This window comes from Neophocaena asiaeorientalis, unplaced genomic scaffold, assembly GCF_003031525.2.
Source record: "Neophocaena asiaeorientalis asiaeorientalis breed wild unplaced genomic scaffold, Neophocaena_asiaeorientalis_V1.1 scaffold169, whole genome shotgun sequence".
NCBI lineage: Eukaryota > Metazoa > Chordata > Mammalia > Artiodactyla > Phocoenidae > Neophocaena > Neophocaena asiaeorientalis.
The window spans coordinates 1,137,800-1,151,855 of NW_020172187.1; the positions used below are offsets into that span (position 1 = coordinate 1,137,800).

The 14,056-nt window shown below is 34.7% G+C and overlaps 1 protein-coding gene across 1 annotated transcript; it reads left to right on the plus strand.

Annotated features, from left to right (window-relative positions):
• Positions 1-854: 854 nt before the first annotated feature.
• LOC112410816 (60S ribosomal protein L36a-like) lies at positions 855-12,965 on the plus strand. Its single transcript, XM_024761585.1, has 4 exons — positions 855-935; positions 7,367-7,476; positions 12,508-12,588; positions 12,689-12,965. The coding sequence occupies exons 1-4, from the start codon at positions 855-857 to the stop codon at positions 12,963-12,965; spliced, it is 549 nt and encodes a 182-aa protein (XP_024617353.1).
• Positions 12,966-14,056: the final 1,091 nt, after the last annotated feature.

Consider the following 14,056-nt stretch of genomic DNA (forward strand, 5'->3'; position numbering starts at 1 on the left):
CCGTGTCCCCTGAATTGGCAGGCAGTTTCTCAACCACTGCGCCGCCAGGGAAGCCCCTGCACCAAACTTTTGCCCCAGTTTTCTCTTGCTTAATTCTTGTCCCCCAGGGCCTTCATACCACACATACCATCTATTACACACCCCCTAAAATTCTACTTTTTGTCATCTCTGGCAAACCTTAAGCTTTTACTATCCAAGGCAATGTTGTTTTTATTTTATTGTCTGATTTGACTTACCCTTCTTATGATTTTTGGATCATTTTACAAACTACTTCACACTGGTCACCTGATCAGACCAGATAGTCCAATACTATCTTCTCATCATTGAATGTCCCTCAGTACCAAAGCCTACACATTAGTCCAAAAACATGTCTTTGGAAACCCTGGCAATTTTAAGGACTCTCCAAAAGGAGCCACCTCTATGGTAACTGCTTGTCTTCAGTGTAGTGGCTACAAGGACTGGCTAATGAAACTAAATCTCTCTACTAATTTATGGGAAGTGGAAACCATTGCCTCAAGACCAACCAGTTGCACAGTTTGGGTGTCTAAAAGAGGGAAAGAAACTATTGGTAGACATGAGCATATTGAAGATGAGAAGAGCATGGCAATAAAAGTACAAGTCTTATCCTTACCCCATGCTGGATGAGGTAACCCATGACTTTCTTGCCAGGAACAATCACACTCAGTCACTAGTCAACATACACGTAACTCATCTAGAAGGAGCCTGGCCTAAGCTCATCTAATGGCAGTGCTCTGTACAGCTATGGCTATTCTTACTGATGTGTGCTGCCTGGGTGATTGGGTTACTGGTAGATCCCTTGGGACTAACCATCACCCAGAATCAGCATTGGAACAATGCCACTTCAGAATGCAATTGCACTACAGGGTAGAAAAGCAGGAAATGTTGGCAAAGCCCTGTTGGAAGGGCTCAGGAAGGTGTGCCACTAAGTCTGAGTGGCAAAAGGATTAAATCACTTCACACACAGGGCTTCTTCTGGACATGCTGTTTAAATGATACTTGGCTTTACAATTTCTTTACATCAAATATTTCTACAAACTAACTGGCACTCTGATTGCCCATACATAAAACTCAGCTAGTTACAGGTACTTTGTTCCCATGATTTATCCATCGTCCTCACAGTCTTGTCCAAGAGATGTCTAAATAGCATCCATGAGGTCTCCCTTAGCCTGGATACATGTACCCAGAATCTGAATATATGCTTCTAATGAGCTCATTGGAGGGTGAAAGGGCAGTCACCCATCCCTTTGATAAATTTGCCACTGATGACTACAGGAAGCTCTAAAAAATTTATGTCCTCAGAGATGACTTCAAGTTACATAAGACAAGCTTACCCTCAGCCCATGATCACTACCCCCACTGGATAGCTCCATGAGAGGACCCCACCCCCTAAGGGGCCAATGCTTTAGAGATCCCCACCCCTGAGTGAGATGGACTCATCACTGGAGAAAATGCTTTTCCAGACAGCATCACCCCAGCCTAAGAGTTCATCAATGAAGATGACTTATGTCCCTACACCAGAGATAACTCCCCAGAGACATATCACCAGTCAGAGACCTAGCCACTCACCCAGATGGCCTTACTACTGAGTTCACAGTAAACTCAGTGAGACAACGCAATGGGGACTGAGACTATCCAGGAACAATGGATTAAATGTACTGCCCTAATGAAATAAGAGATTCCACTGGAATCCTTTGTTCTTCTGCTGATATTTCCTATACCAAGATGTCTGTCAAACTGTATGTCCTCTGCTGACTGCAGCTTTACATCGTGTTTCCCCATTACAGCAGGCAAAATGTTCAGTCAGAACCAGAGAGAAACCCTGCCTAGAAATACTCCCAATTATACTGCTCGCCCTTGCCTATTCCCTATGACTTTCTGATTTTGTGTACTTACATGTCCACCCATGACTTCTGCTGAACATCTGCTTTTCTGGTTACACCAGTGGTTTCACTTATCATTTTTGGTCACACATCCACTGTACTCACCTGCAGTTCTTCCACTACAACACCACTACAATCCCATGTATAATGACTATTTCCAGCACTCTCATGGCCTCTTCCACCACAGTATCCCTAGACTTCCCACGACTCCAGCAAGACACTTCAAAAACACCACCAACACCTATGTTAATTGAGTCAAGAGAGCTACAAAAGGTTGAAAATTAAAGGTTACTGAGTGATTATTTTAAAATCTTCATCAGAGGGTTCATAGATCTCAATTTCTTTTTTTAAGTAACTTCTGTCCTCTTTTAATTGACATGTAAGTGACCTACAATATCATATTCATTTCAGGTATATAGCGTAGTGATTCAATATTTTTCTATATTACAAAATAATCACCAAATAAGTCTACATACAACCTGTTACCATACAAAATTATTATAATATTATTGACTATATTCACTGTGTCGTATGTTACATCACCATGAATTATTTATTTTATAACTAGAATTTTGTACCTTTTAATCTCCGTCACCTAATTTATTCATATCCTCACCCGCCTCCCTTTGAAATCCACCAGTTTGTTCTCTGTATCTATGAATCTGTTTCTGTTTTGTTATATTTGTACATTTGTCTTGTATTTAGATTTTACATATGTGTGAAATCATATGGTATTCTTCATTCTCTGTCTGGCTTATTTCACTTAGCGTAGTATCCTCTAGGGCCATCCATGGCATTTTCATTCTTTTTACAGCTGAGTAATATTATATTTTATTTATATACCTCATCATATTTATCTACTCAATATCAGTGGAAACTTTGACTTCTTCCATATATTGGGTATTGTAAATAATGCTACAATGAACATAGGGATGTAGATATGTTTTCAATTTAGTATTTTTGTTTTCTTCAGAAAAATACTCAGAAGTGGAACATATACTAGTTCTATTTTTAACTCTTTGAGGAACCTCTGTATTGTTTACAGTGGTTGCACAAATTTACATTCCTACAAACAGTGCACAGGGTAACCTTTTCTTCACATCCCTGCCAACACTTGTAATTTCTTGTATTTTTGATAATAGACATTCTGACAGGTGTAAGGTGATATCTCATTGTAGTTTTGGTTTTAAAATCCCTGATGATTCATGATGTTTACCATCTTTTCAGATGTCTGTTGACAACCTGTTTGTCTTCTTTGAAAAAATGTATATTCAAGTTCTCCATTTTTTAATCAGGTTGTTTGTTTTGATGTTGAATTGTATGAGTTCTTTGTATATTTTGAATATTTCCTTATCAGACATATAATTTGTAAATGTATTTTGCCATTCAGTGAGTCACTTTTTTGTTTCATTGATAGTTTCCTTTGCTGCATAAATCTTTGCTGTTGTCTCCATTTGTTTACTTTTGACTTTGTTTCCCTTGTCTGAAGAGACATAGCCAAAAAAATATTGCTAAAACCAATGTCAAAGAGCATGCTACTTATGATTCTTCTGGGAGTTTTATGGCTTAGGTCTTACATTTAAGTCTTTAAGTCATTTTGAGTTATTTTTGTATACAGTGTGAGAAAGTAGGCAGTTTGATTCTTCTACATGTAGCTCTCAAGTTTTCCCAGCACTATTTGTTGAAGAGGCTGTTTTCTCCCTATTGTACATTCTTGCCTATCTTACTGGGAGATTAATTGACCATATAAGTGTGGGTAGGCTTTCCATTCTGTTCTATTGATCTATGTGTCTTTTTTTGTGCCATTAACAAGTTGTTTGGATTACTGTAACTGTAGTATAGTTTCAAAGCAGGGAGCATGATTTCTCCATCTTTATTCTTTCTCAAGACTGTTTTGACTATTTATAGTATTTGTGGTTCCATACAAACTTTAGAATTTTTGTACTAGCTTTGTGAAAAACACCATTGGTATTTTGATAGGCATTGCATAGAATCTCTAGATTACCTTAGGTAATATGCTCATTTTAACAATGTTAATTCTTTTCATACATGAGGCACAATATATCTCTTCATTTTTGTGTCATCTTCTATTTCCTTCATCAGTGTCATAATTTTCCAAGTACATCTGTTTTACCTTCTTGGTTAGATTTATTCCTAGGTATTTTATTCTTTTTGATGCATTTGTAAATGGGACCATTTTCTAAATTTCTCTTGCTCTGTAACTCTACTGAATTCATTTATTAGTTCTAACAGACTTTTGATGGTGTCTTTAAGATTTTCTCTATACAGTATCATGTCATCTACAAACAGTGACAGTTTTAAATCTTCCTTTCCAATTTGGATTACTTTTATTTCTTTTTCTTGTCTGATTTTGGTGGCTAGGACTTCTAATATGATGTTGAATAGAAGTGGCAAGAGTGGGCAAACTTGTCTTATATTTGATATTAGAGGAAGTGCTTTCAGCTTTTCACTGTTGAGTATGATGTTGGCTATAGGTTTCTCATATATGTCCTTTATTGTGTTGTGGTATGTTCTCTCTACCACTACTTTGTTAAGAGATTTTATAATAAATGGATATTGAACTTGTCTAAAGCTTTTTCTGCATCCATGAAAAGATCATATCATTTTTGGTCTTTATTTTGTTCATGTGGTGTATCAGATTGATTTGTGTGTAATGAACTATCCTTGCATCCATAAGAAATATTCTATTTGATTATGATGGATCATACTTTAGTAATTGTTGAATTTAATTTGTTAACATTTTGTTGAGGATTTTGTACCTATTGGCATCTGTGATATTGGCCTACATTTTTTTTCATTTTTTGAGGTGTAATTTTCTGGTTTTGGTATTCAAGATGATTATGGCCTTGCAGAATAAGTCTGGAAGTGTTGCTTTCCTTTCTGTTTTTTTTTTTTTTTTTGGAGGTGGGATAGTTTGAGAAGGATAGTTGTGAACTCTTCTTTAAATGTTTGGTGGAATCCACCTGTGAAGTCATCAGGTCTAGGACTTTTGTTTGTTGGGGGTTTGTTTAGTACTGATTTAATTTCATTAGTCATAAATGGTCTGTTCGTATTTTCTATTTTTTCCTGATGCAGTCATGTGAGATTGGACATTCCTAGGAATTTGTCCATTTCCTAGGTTGTCCATTTTATTGACATATATTGTTTTTAGTGATCTCTTATGATCCTTTGCATTGCTGTGGTGTCAGTTGTAACTTCTCTTACATTTCTGATTCTATATAATTATGTCCTCTCTTTTACTGATGAATCTGGCTCAGGTTTTATTAATTTTGTTTATCTTTTCAAAGAACAATTTCTTAGTTTTATTGATACTTTCTATTGCTTTATTATCTCTGTTTCATTTATTTCTGCTCTGTTTTTTATTATGTCTTTCTTTCTACTAAATTTGTGTTTAATTTAGACTTCTTCCTCTAGTTTCTTTAGGTGTAAGGTTAGGTTATTTATTTGAGATTTTTCTTGTTTCCTGAGGTAGGCTTGTAATTCTATAACCTTGCCTCTTAGAACTGATTTTACTGTGTTCCATAGATTTTGGATCATTGTGCTTCTGTTTTCATTTTTCTCCAGTTATTATTTTTTATTTCTTCTTAGATTTCCTGAGTGACTCATTGGTTGTTCAACAGCATATTGTTTAGCCTCCACATGTTTTTGTTTTTTGCAGTTTTTTTCTTGTAGTTTATTTCTAGTATTATATAGCACTGTGGTCAGAAAAGATGCTTGACATGAATTCAACCTAAAATTTATTGAACCTTGTTTTGTGTTCTAGCTTGTGATCTATCCTGGGGAACATTCCATGTATACTTGAAAAGGTGTATTTTGCTGCTTTTTGATTAAATTCTATTATCTGCTAATTCCTTCTGATCTACTGTGTCATTTATGGCTCACGTATACTTTTTGATTTTCTGTCTGGATTATCTGTCTATGGATATCAGTGGTCTGTTAAAGTCCTGCTCTATTATTGTGTTACTTTCAATTTCTCCCTTTATATCTGTAAATGTTTGCTTTATGTATCTAGTCGCTCTTATTTTGGGTGCATATATACTTACAAATGTTATATTTTCTTCTTGGATTGATCTCTTTATCATTATGTAATGTCGTTCTTTATCCCTTGTTATACTCTCCATTTTAAAGTCTGTTTTGTCTGTATAATTATCGCTACCTCAGCTTTCTTTTTGTTTCCAGTTGCAAGGAAGCTTTCTTCCTAACCCCTCACTTTCAGTCTTTGTGAGTCTCTTACAGACAACATATGCAGATCTTATTTTCTTTACCTATTCAGCCACTCCATTTTTTTTATTGGAACATTTAGTTCATTTACATTAAAAGTAATTATTGATAGGTATCTTTTTATTGACACTTTGTGAATTAGTTTTGTAGTTCCTTTTTTCTTTTTCTTTTTTTTTTTCTTTTTCATTTTTCTTCCTTCTTGTCTTCCCTTGTAGTTTGGTATCATGTTTGGATTTGTTTCTCTTTTATGATGTGTGTATCCATTAAAAGATTTTGGTTTGTGAGGTTCATATATAACTCACTTTCTCTCTATCTGTGGAGTATGTGTGTGTGTGTGTGTGTGTGTGTGTGTGTGTGTGTGTGTGTGTGTAAAATTATTACTTTAAGATGATGATCTCTTAAGTTCAAATGCATTCTAATAACCCTGCATTTTGACTCCCCTTGTTATTTAATGTTTTGGGCATGATATTTTACATGTGTGTATCTTAACTACTTATTATATATATATAGATGGTTTTACTACTTTTGTCGTTTAACTTTCCAACTACATTTATAAGTGGTTGATCCACAACTTTTACTGCATGTTTGCCTTCACTAATTATATTTTTCTTTTCTAATTTTTATATTTCTAGTTTTGGTCTCTTCTTTTCCCCTTAAAGAAGTCCCTTTAACATCTATTGTAAAGCTGGTTTTGTGGTGCTGTACACTTCTATATTTTTCTAGTCTGTAAAATTGTTTATCTTTATTTCTTCTTCAGATCTGAATCATAGCCTTGTTGTGTAGGGTATTCTTGGTTGTAGGTTTCTTCTTTTCATCACTTTGAATATACTGAGCCACTCCCTTCTGACCTGCAAAGTTTTTGCTGAAAATGTCAGCTGATAATCTTATGGGAGTTCCCTTGTACATAACTAGATGCTTTTTCCTTGCTGCTTTTAAGATTCTCTGTTGATCTTTATATTTTGCCATTTTAATTACAGTATGTCTTTATGTGGACCTCTTTGATTGATTTTGTTTGGCAGTTTCTATGCTTCCTGGACTTAGATGTATGTTTTCTTTCCAGTGTTAGGAAAGTTTTCAGCTATTATTCCTTCAGTTAAGTTCTCTGCCTCTTTCTATGTCTTGTCTCCTCTGGAACCCTTAAAATGCAAATGTTAGTACACATGATGTTGCCCCTGTGGTCTCCTAAATTTTTTAATTCACTTTTTTTTTTCTGTTCAGTTTAGGGAATCTCCACTATTCTGTCTTCCAGTTTGCTGAACTGGGGCTATGGATGCTGGCCTGTGACTGGAGTTCACCAGACCAGACTAGATGCCGTGGTTCACAGTGAAGTCAGGTACTCACTTCAGTCTTTTACCACAAATGCCAAGAATATCTTAGTGCTACCCACCCCAGGATTGGGAGATAGTGAAACTATCCTTTCCACCCTCTTCAGTGCATCTTTTCTTACTTCTGTTCTCTACCTAGTTGCTGTAATCATTCACTTGGATTCTGTAGCTTTTGTAATGATTTTCTCACTTGTGGATAGTTGTTCTAATTGATGTTTCTGCAACAGGACAAGTGCTGAAATCTCCTAGTCTGCCATCTTACTGACTTCATTCCTCACCACATTTGTTTTAAATGCCCTGTTAAAAAGTTCCAAGTTCTGTGTCCTATCTTAATTTGTATTGATCTATAATAATGATTACCTTTTTTCTTGAAGTTGTGGCCATTTTTCTTTTTTCATATACTTCTTAATATTTTCTGTAGAACAGTAAAACAGAGTTTTTGCCTGAAAATAAACACATTTTCCTTTGGCTAAAATTTTAGTCTTGGAGGTTATAATTAATCTGGTTAAGATATGGACTAACCTTAAGATTTGTTGTTGCTATGGTTACCCACAGTGTGCCAAAATTTTCAAATTCCTGTAGAATTACTTTGTTTCTACAGTGGAGTGAGGCTTATTGGATCAATTCCTGTTGAATTATTAGTTTTAAGATTTTCCTTTCTTCTGTGCCTCAGAATCAGTCTCCCTGCATACTATTATTCCTCTCCCATCCCTCCCTCATCAGTATTCTGTTGTTACTTATTATGGGAGGCTTCTTAGTATGTGCAATCAGTTATTCTGGCTCAATCTTAGACCTGTACCATGTATCTGGGACTTGGAGGTATGCCTTCCTCAGTTTGTTTACCCCTACCTGGTTACAGTTATAGGCTCATCATGTAACACTGTTCCTCTGTCAAGAATGGATTTTTAGAACCTTTCTTTTTCCTTCCACTTGTTGTAACAAATGTTTAACAATGTTTAAGAGCATGAGTGCCGTTGCATGTCCTATGTCAGGTTAAAACTTTTATTCCACAGTGGAGATTGCAGATAAGAATTTAGGCAGTGTTTCTCACCCATCCTGTATGGGTGCTGCTCCTCTCCCCAGGTCTGCACCATAATAGACACTTCTTAGGGGCTCTATTAGATTCCTTCTCTGAATGCCTTGTAGGGTTTCTGGAGAAATAGACTGCAAGATGGTAGATTCCTCCAACTTTCACACTATCTCACCAGTCCACACACAGCCTTCACCAGTTTGTTGACTATTCTACTTAAACTGTTCATATTGGTGTCTCATTTAATTAAATTAATTAATTAATTTATATTTCTACATATTCTTTTTTTTTATATCTTTACTGGAGTATAATTGCTTTACAATGTTGTGTTAGTTTCTGTTGTACAACAAAGTGAGTCAGCTATATGTATACATATTTTATATTCAAATAAAAGTGCAAGATCTTGGCTCCTCTCTCCCTGAAAACACTGTCTCTCCTTAGATTTGGGGGCATTATTTGTGCTCTGTGACCACAGTGTTCTAATGCATTCGCAAAAATGTATGAATTTGAAGTTAGCCAAGCCTCTTTTAGTGATAATGATAGAATGCTGCTACTTATAGTTTTCTACAGCATGAGGTGGAAACCATGGGCTTCAATAGTCTTTTGTTTTCTTATTAAATAATGCACAAATATTAGCCTCTGACTAGATAATGGTATTAACAGTCCAAAATAATGTTTATTAGTACTTAATCAAGGCCAAAACAACATGAAAGACTTTTTGCTGAAAGTAAAATAATATTTTTATCATTAAAAAACTATGATTTATATTCTACCAAGTTTCAATTTGAAATGTCTTTCAATACTAATCTTTTTAAAAAATAAGAATATTTTTTAAAAATTACAGAGACCCAAATGTAAAGAACAAAGAGAAGAATTAGGTGTATGGCACATCTGCCTGAGTTTGTTATTGCATTTCAGCATTTAATGGAATTCTGAACTTTCTGGAAGGCAAAGCAGAAATCTAGGATTGTTATCAGTCAAGTAAGGTTCTGTTTGAATACCACTTCTGTGCTATAACAGACACTTCACCTTCTCTAGGGTTTCAGGTATACCTTTGCAGTGTATTAATTTTGGAAATGAATCCTTCTTATACACCGATAAAAGCATAGACCTAGAGGGAAATCCTTGCTATTTGCACAGAAATGATTCCCTAACCATACCTAAGGTAAGACCAACCTAATAAAGGTGGCAAGGTATATAACTTAGATAAAATACTCCCTCAGGAAAATATCTTACTCATGAAAGTAAGATCTTTGAAACATACAAAATCTTTATTAAACAAGTACCCCAAATTCCTGACAAATGTTACTGTCTGGATTTAAAAAGAGATTTCAAGGTGAAAAATTACTTTGATTGTTAAAAATACATTATAAAATATATATTTACTTTATGTTTTATATACACATATATATTTTATATATGATGTATACATATTTAAGTGGTACAAACTAGATAATCTTTAAGTCTAATAGTAAAATCATATTGTACCTCCACTTTCTTACCTACGATTCTGTGTGCATGTGTTCATGTGTGCATACATGTGTGTAGGTGCAGGTGTGTGTTTATCATCCACAACTAAAACCAAAGAAATTTAAATACAAATTTTACTGATACCATAAGGTATCACAGATAATTGTTTTCACTTTAAAAGCTTCTTAACTCAAAGTACAGAACACTGAAAACTGGGAAGTTGAAGGTGGGATTCTAGGTAAAATTTGGCTCCCCAAACAGTACATGATTATGAATAAGAAGAATAATAAAGTAAGTAAGAAAGTTCACCACAAAAATAAGAAATGAGTCTAATTTCATCACTGAACTGTGAGCAAAGAAAATCAGAAATTTTGATAAAAATAAAGATAGGTATAAAAATCAGCCTGATCTGGAGCTATTTCAGGACTGAGAAGAAAAATTAATATTCTAAAAAATGATGCCCTATATCTCTTATATAGAAAATGACAAAAGTTTTTGGAGCTGTGTGTCAGAAACTGTGGACAAAGATATATATATATATTTATCACAAATCATAAGATTCAAAGATAAATAGTGTTAACTTATTTATTGCATTATAAAATATTAGATGGACACTTTTCTTTAAATCATTTGCAGTATTAAAATTTGCCATTTTAAAATTTAGATTTATCACATAATAACTTTCCACAGGAAGTTAATAATATAATTTATTTCTAGATATCGAAATTAGAGTAAGAAATTAAAATAAACATTTCCTGTTATTAAACTAAATAAATTTTTGTATTCAGCTCTAAGTTTGTAACTTTATTAGTCAGAATGAGACTAATAAAGGTAATGGAAACAACAGTTTCCAGTTGTTTCAGCACGAGGTATCTGGGATCATCGGTGATTTACTTGTTTACGTTCTTATCCAATCAATCAGAATTTATTCAGCTCTACCAACGTAAACCATATAGAATCTGGCTGTTTCCCATCCCTTTCACTTTTGCTATTCATGTCCAGCCACCTGGACTCTGGCAAACATCTCCTGATTGGTCTCTCTGATTCCTCTCTTGGAGATGTACATTTCCCACAAAACAGTAAAGACTTTTCAAAATCATAAGGTAGAGCATGTCAAAGTGTTGCTCAGAAACCTCAATGGCAAATTTCACACTATTCTTAGATTCAAACCCAAATGCTTACATGATCTATGATAAGGTTCGGAACACACTTCCCTAAAATATGGCATGTTGGCACCTTGAATATCTTGTGCGGAAGGAATTTCAAAAAATGCCAGAAGCAGGAAGGTCGCTGACTTCCCTCCCCTCACACTTTTTCTGAGAAACAGGTCACAGAACCTTCCCTATACTGAGGAGGAATATATTCTGCCACCAGGGAAAGGGAATTTGGGGATGAGAAATCTATACAAACAAATTTTGTTAAATAACCCTTATCCTCCCAGTTACTTCTTCACCATTTACTGCCCCTTTGCCTTTCAGTTCTGCACAAGCTAATGTTTTTATTTGTTTGTTTATTTGTCTAAAAGGAATAAACACTTCTTGTTCTGGTCACTTCCCCAAGTCCTTATTCTCCTGTGAAGTTTCCCATGTACATGTAAAATTTCAATTAAATTTGTATGCTTTTCTCTTGTTCTGTCTTTGTCAGTTTAATCTTCAGTCCCAGACAAGGACCATAAAAGGGTTGAAGAAAATGTTTTCCTCCCCCATCCCTGTAAGAGGTCAACTACTGTAGAGCCTGCTATTTCTAATCAAATGTCTTCCCACCTTTTCTGAGGTCACCATTCCTTGCTGTGTCAGATGCCTTACTCTTTTTTAAATATGTGAGGCATTCTCTCACCTCAGGTTTTTGGTATTTTCTGTTTCCTCTTCTTAGAATGTTCTCTCGTGAGACGTTTGCACAACTTTCTCTTTGATTTATATTTCTTCTTAGATGTCAATGATATAGAGAATATCCTGACTACTCAATCTAAAATAAAATCAAGTTTTTTTTGAGTTTCTAACACTTTCTGGAGTACTATCCATTTAGTGCTTTACATTGTTATTGTCTTTCTTGCCTATTCAAACATAAAAATTGTGATCACAGGACAACTGTTGTTTCTACATTGTCCCCTACCATTTTGGAAAGAGGCTGGCATAGGAAGGTGTCTAATAAATATTTGTCAACTACATAAATGGATAATGTACCCTCACTTTTTAGAGATTTCTAACTCAGAAAATTCATATCCACGTACCTATTGCTCTGCATTTCTATGAAACCTCATTTTTAATGACCTGATAAAAATCATGAGTGTTCCAAACTTTAACTTTCATTAAATTACTTCCTCCGCTGAAACTAATAAACATCTCTGGGTAAACATTATATGAAAATTTGGCATGTTTCATTCATTCAATATAAAATTATTAAGTTCAAACATATAAGTTGTTGGAGATTCAGATATGTAAGACTTTACCCACTTTCCAGGAGCTGTCACTCAAAAGAAGGGGACAGACAAGTGAACTGCTAGTGTATAAAATACTGAGGTACTTCAGTTTACCTCCAGGTCTCTCTCTTTCCGTGTTGATGGCGCTCTCACAAACACGGTGAATATTCCTAAAACCTCCTGGACTTTCTGTAAGGAGCTTAAGGAACTAAAACTCCCTGAGCTCAGACAGAAATGAATCTGTTACAGCTCGCTTCTGTGCTGTTCCTTCATGCCTCTGATTTGTAAATGAGACTTAGTAGGGCAAGCACCAACCCCACAAAGTGACACAATACAAGAAGGGCAAGGAGTCTCTGTATGCCCGGGGAAAGCAGCTTTATGACAGGAAGCAGAGTGACTATGGTGGGCAGACTAAGCTGATTTTCCAGAAAAAGGCTAAAACTACAAAGAAGACTGTGCTGAGGTTTGAATGTGTTGAACCCAACTGCAGATCTAAGAGAATGCTGGCTATTAAGAGATGCAAGCATTTTGAGCTGGGAGGAGATAAGAAGAGAAAGCACCAAGTGATCCAGTTCTGAGCTTCATATTTTGTTTTATTATGAAGACAATAAAAATTTGAGATTGCTTCCTTCAGAAAAGATAAAATACTGAGATAGAGGGTAACACATGGTTTCTGATGAACACATTAGGAGAGACCCCTCATCTAGAATTGTAGGTCAAAATAGATCCTCAGGGGAGATTGTGGCTGCATTGATTATGAAAGGGATTTCTCAAAATTGTTTTTATTCCAACACTATTTTATAATTTCTCAAATTTTAGCCAACTAAGTTGCAGTTCTACTTTATAAGTTATTGCTAAAAATGTTAGATTGTATCAGGCAAAGATTAGCAGAACTGGAAAACTTCCCCTGAAACAATACTAATTACAGATTGCTAATCACTGAATTTAAGTTCCTGACCAGTAGAATACCTACACAACCATATTATGTAAAACATATTCAGTGCTGATAATTTTTTAAAAAGTGACATTTGGAAGAGACGGAGCTGCTTTATCGGAGACAAGATGTATCATATTCTCTCTTTCTTGCTATCAACAAAGCCTATCATGTTGTCATAGAGAGAAATTTGTTTGACAATTATGTTTTACTTGTGATTTTTTAAAAAAAAACAAAAGCATTTCCTAAGATGCATTAAATGAGGTCTTATAAGAATTCTTATCTTCAAAATCTGAGAAATTTAAAAATACATGAAATATAAAAAATATGTTCAAAAACCACATGTTTTCAGCTTCGGTCACTATTTTCTGCTGAGTAAGAGTGACAGGATAATAGTATAAATGAAAGAAAACAAATTCATAATAAAGATCCAAGGATATATTTCAATGTAGAAAACTTTAAGCTTCAGTTCTGGCATGAATAGTAATCACTTTCATTGAAGATAATAAAAAGGAAGAGTGTTGAATACTAAAATCTATAAATTATTCACGAGAGTAATGTACTAGTGAAATAGAATGGGAAGGAGTATGGAGAAAATATAGAAGCCTTTCTTATTCATGTAAAACTTAAATAGAATTTCTCCATTCAGGATAATATTGAAATAAGCCAGTATAAAAGTAAGGGTTTTGAAATTTTTCTAATTAATGAATAACTTAAAATAGTTAAGACACATTT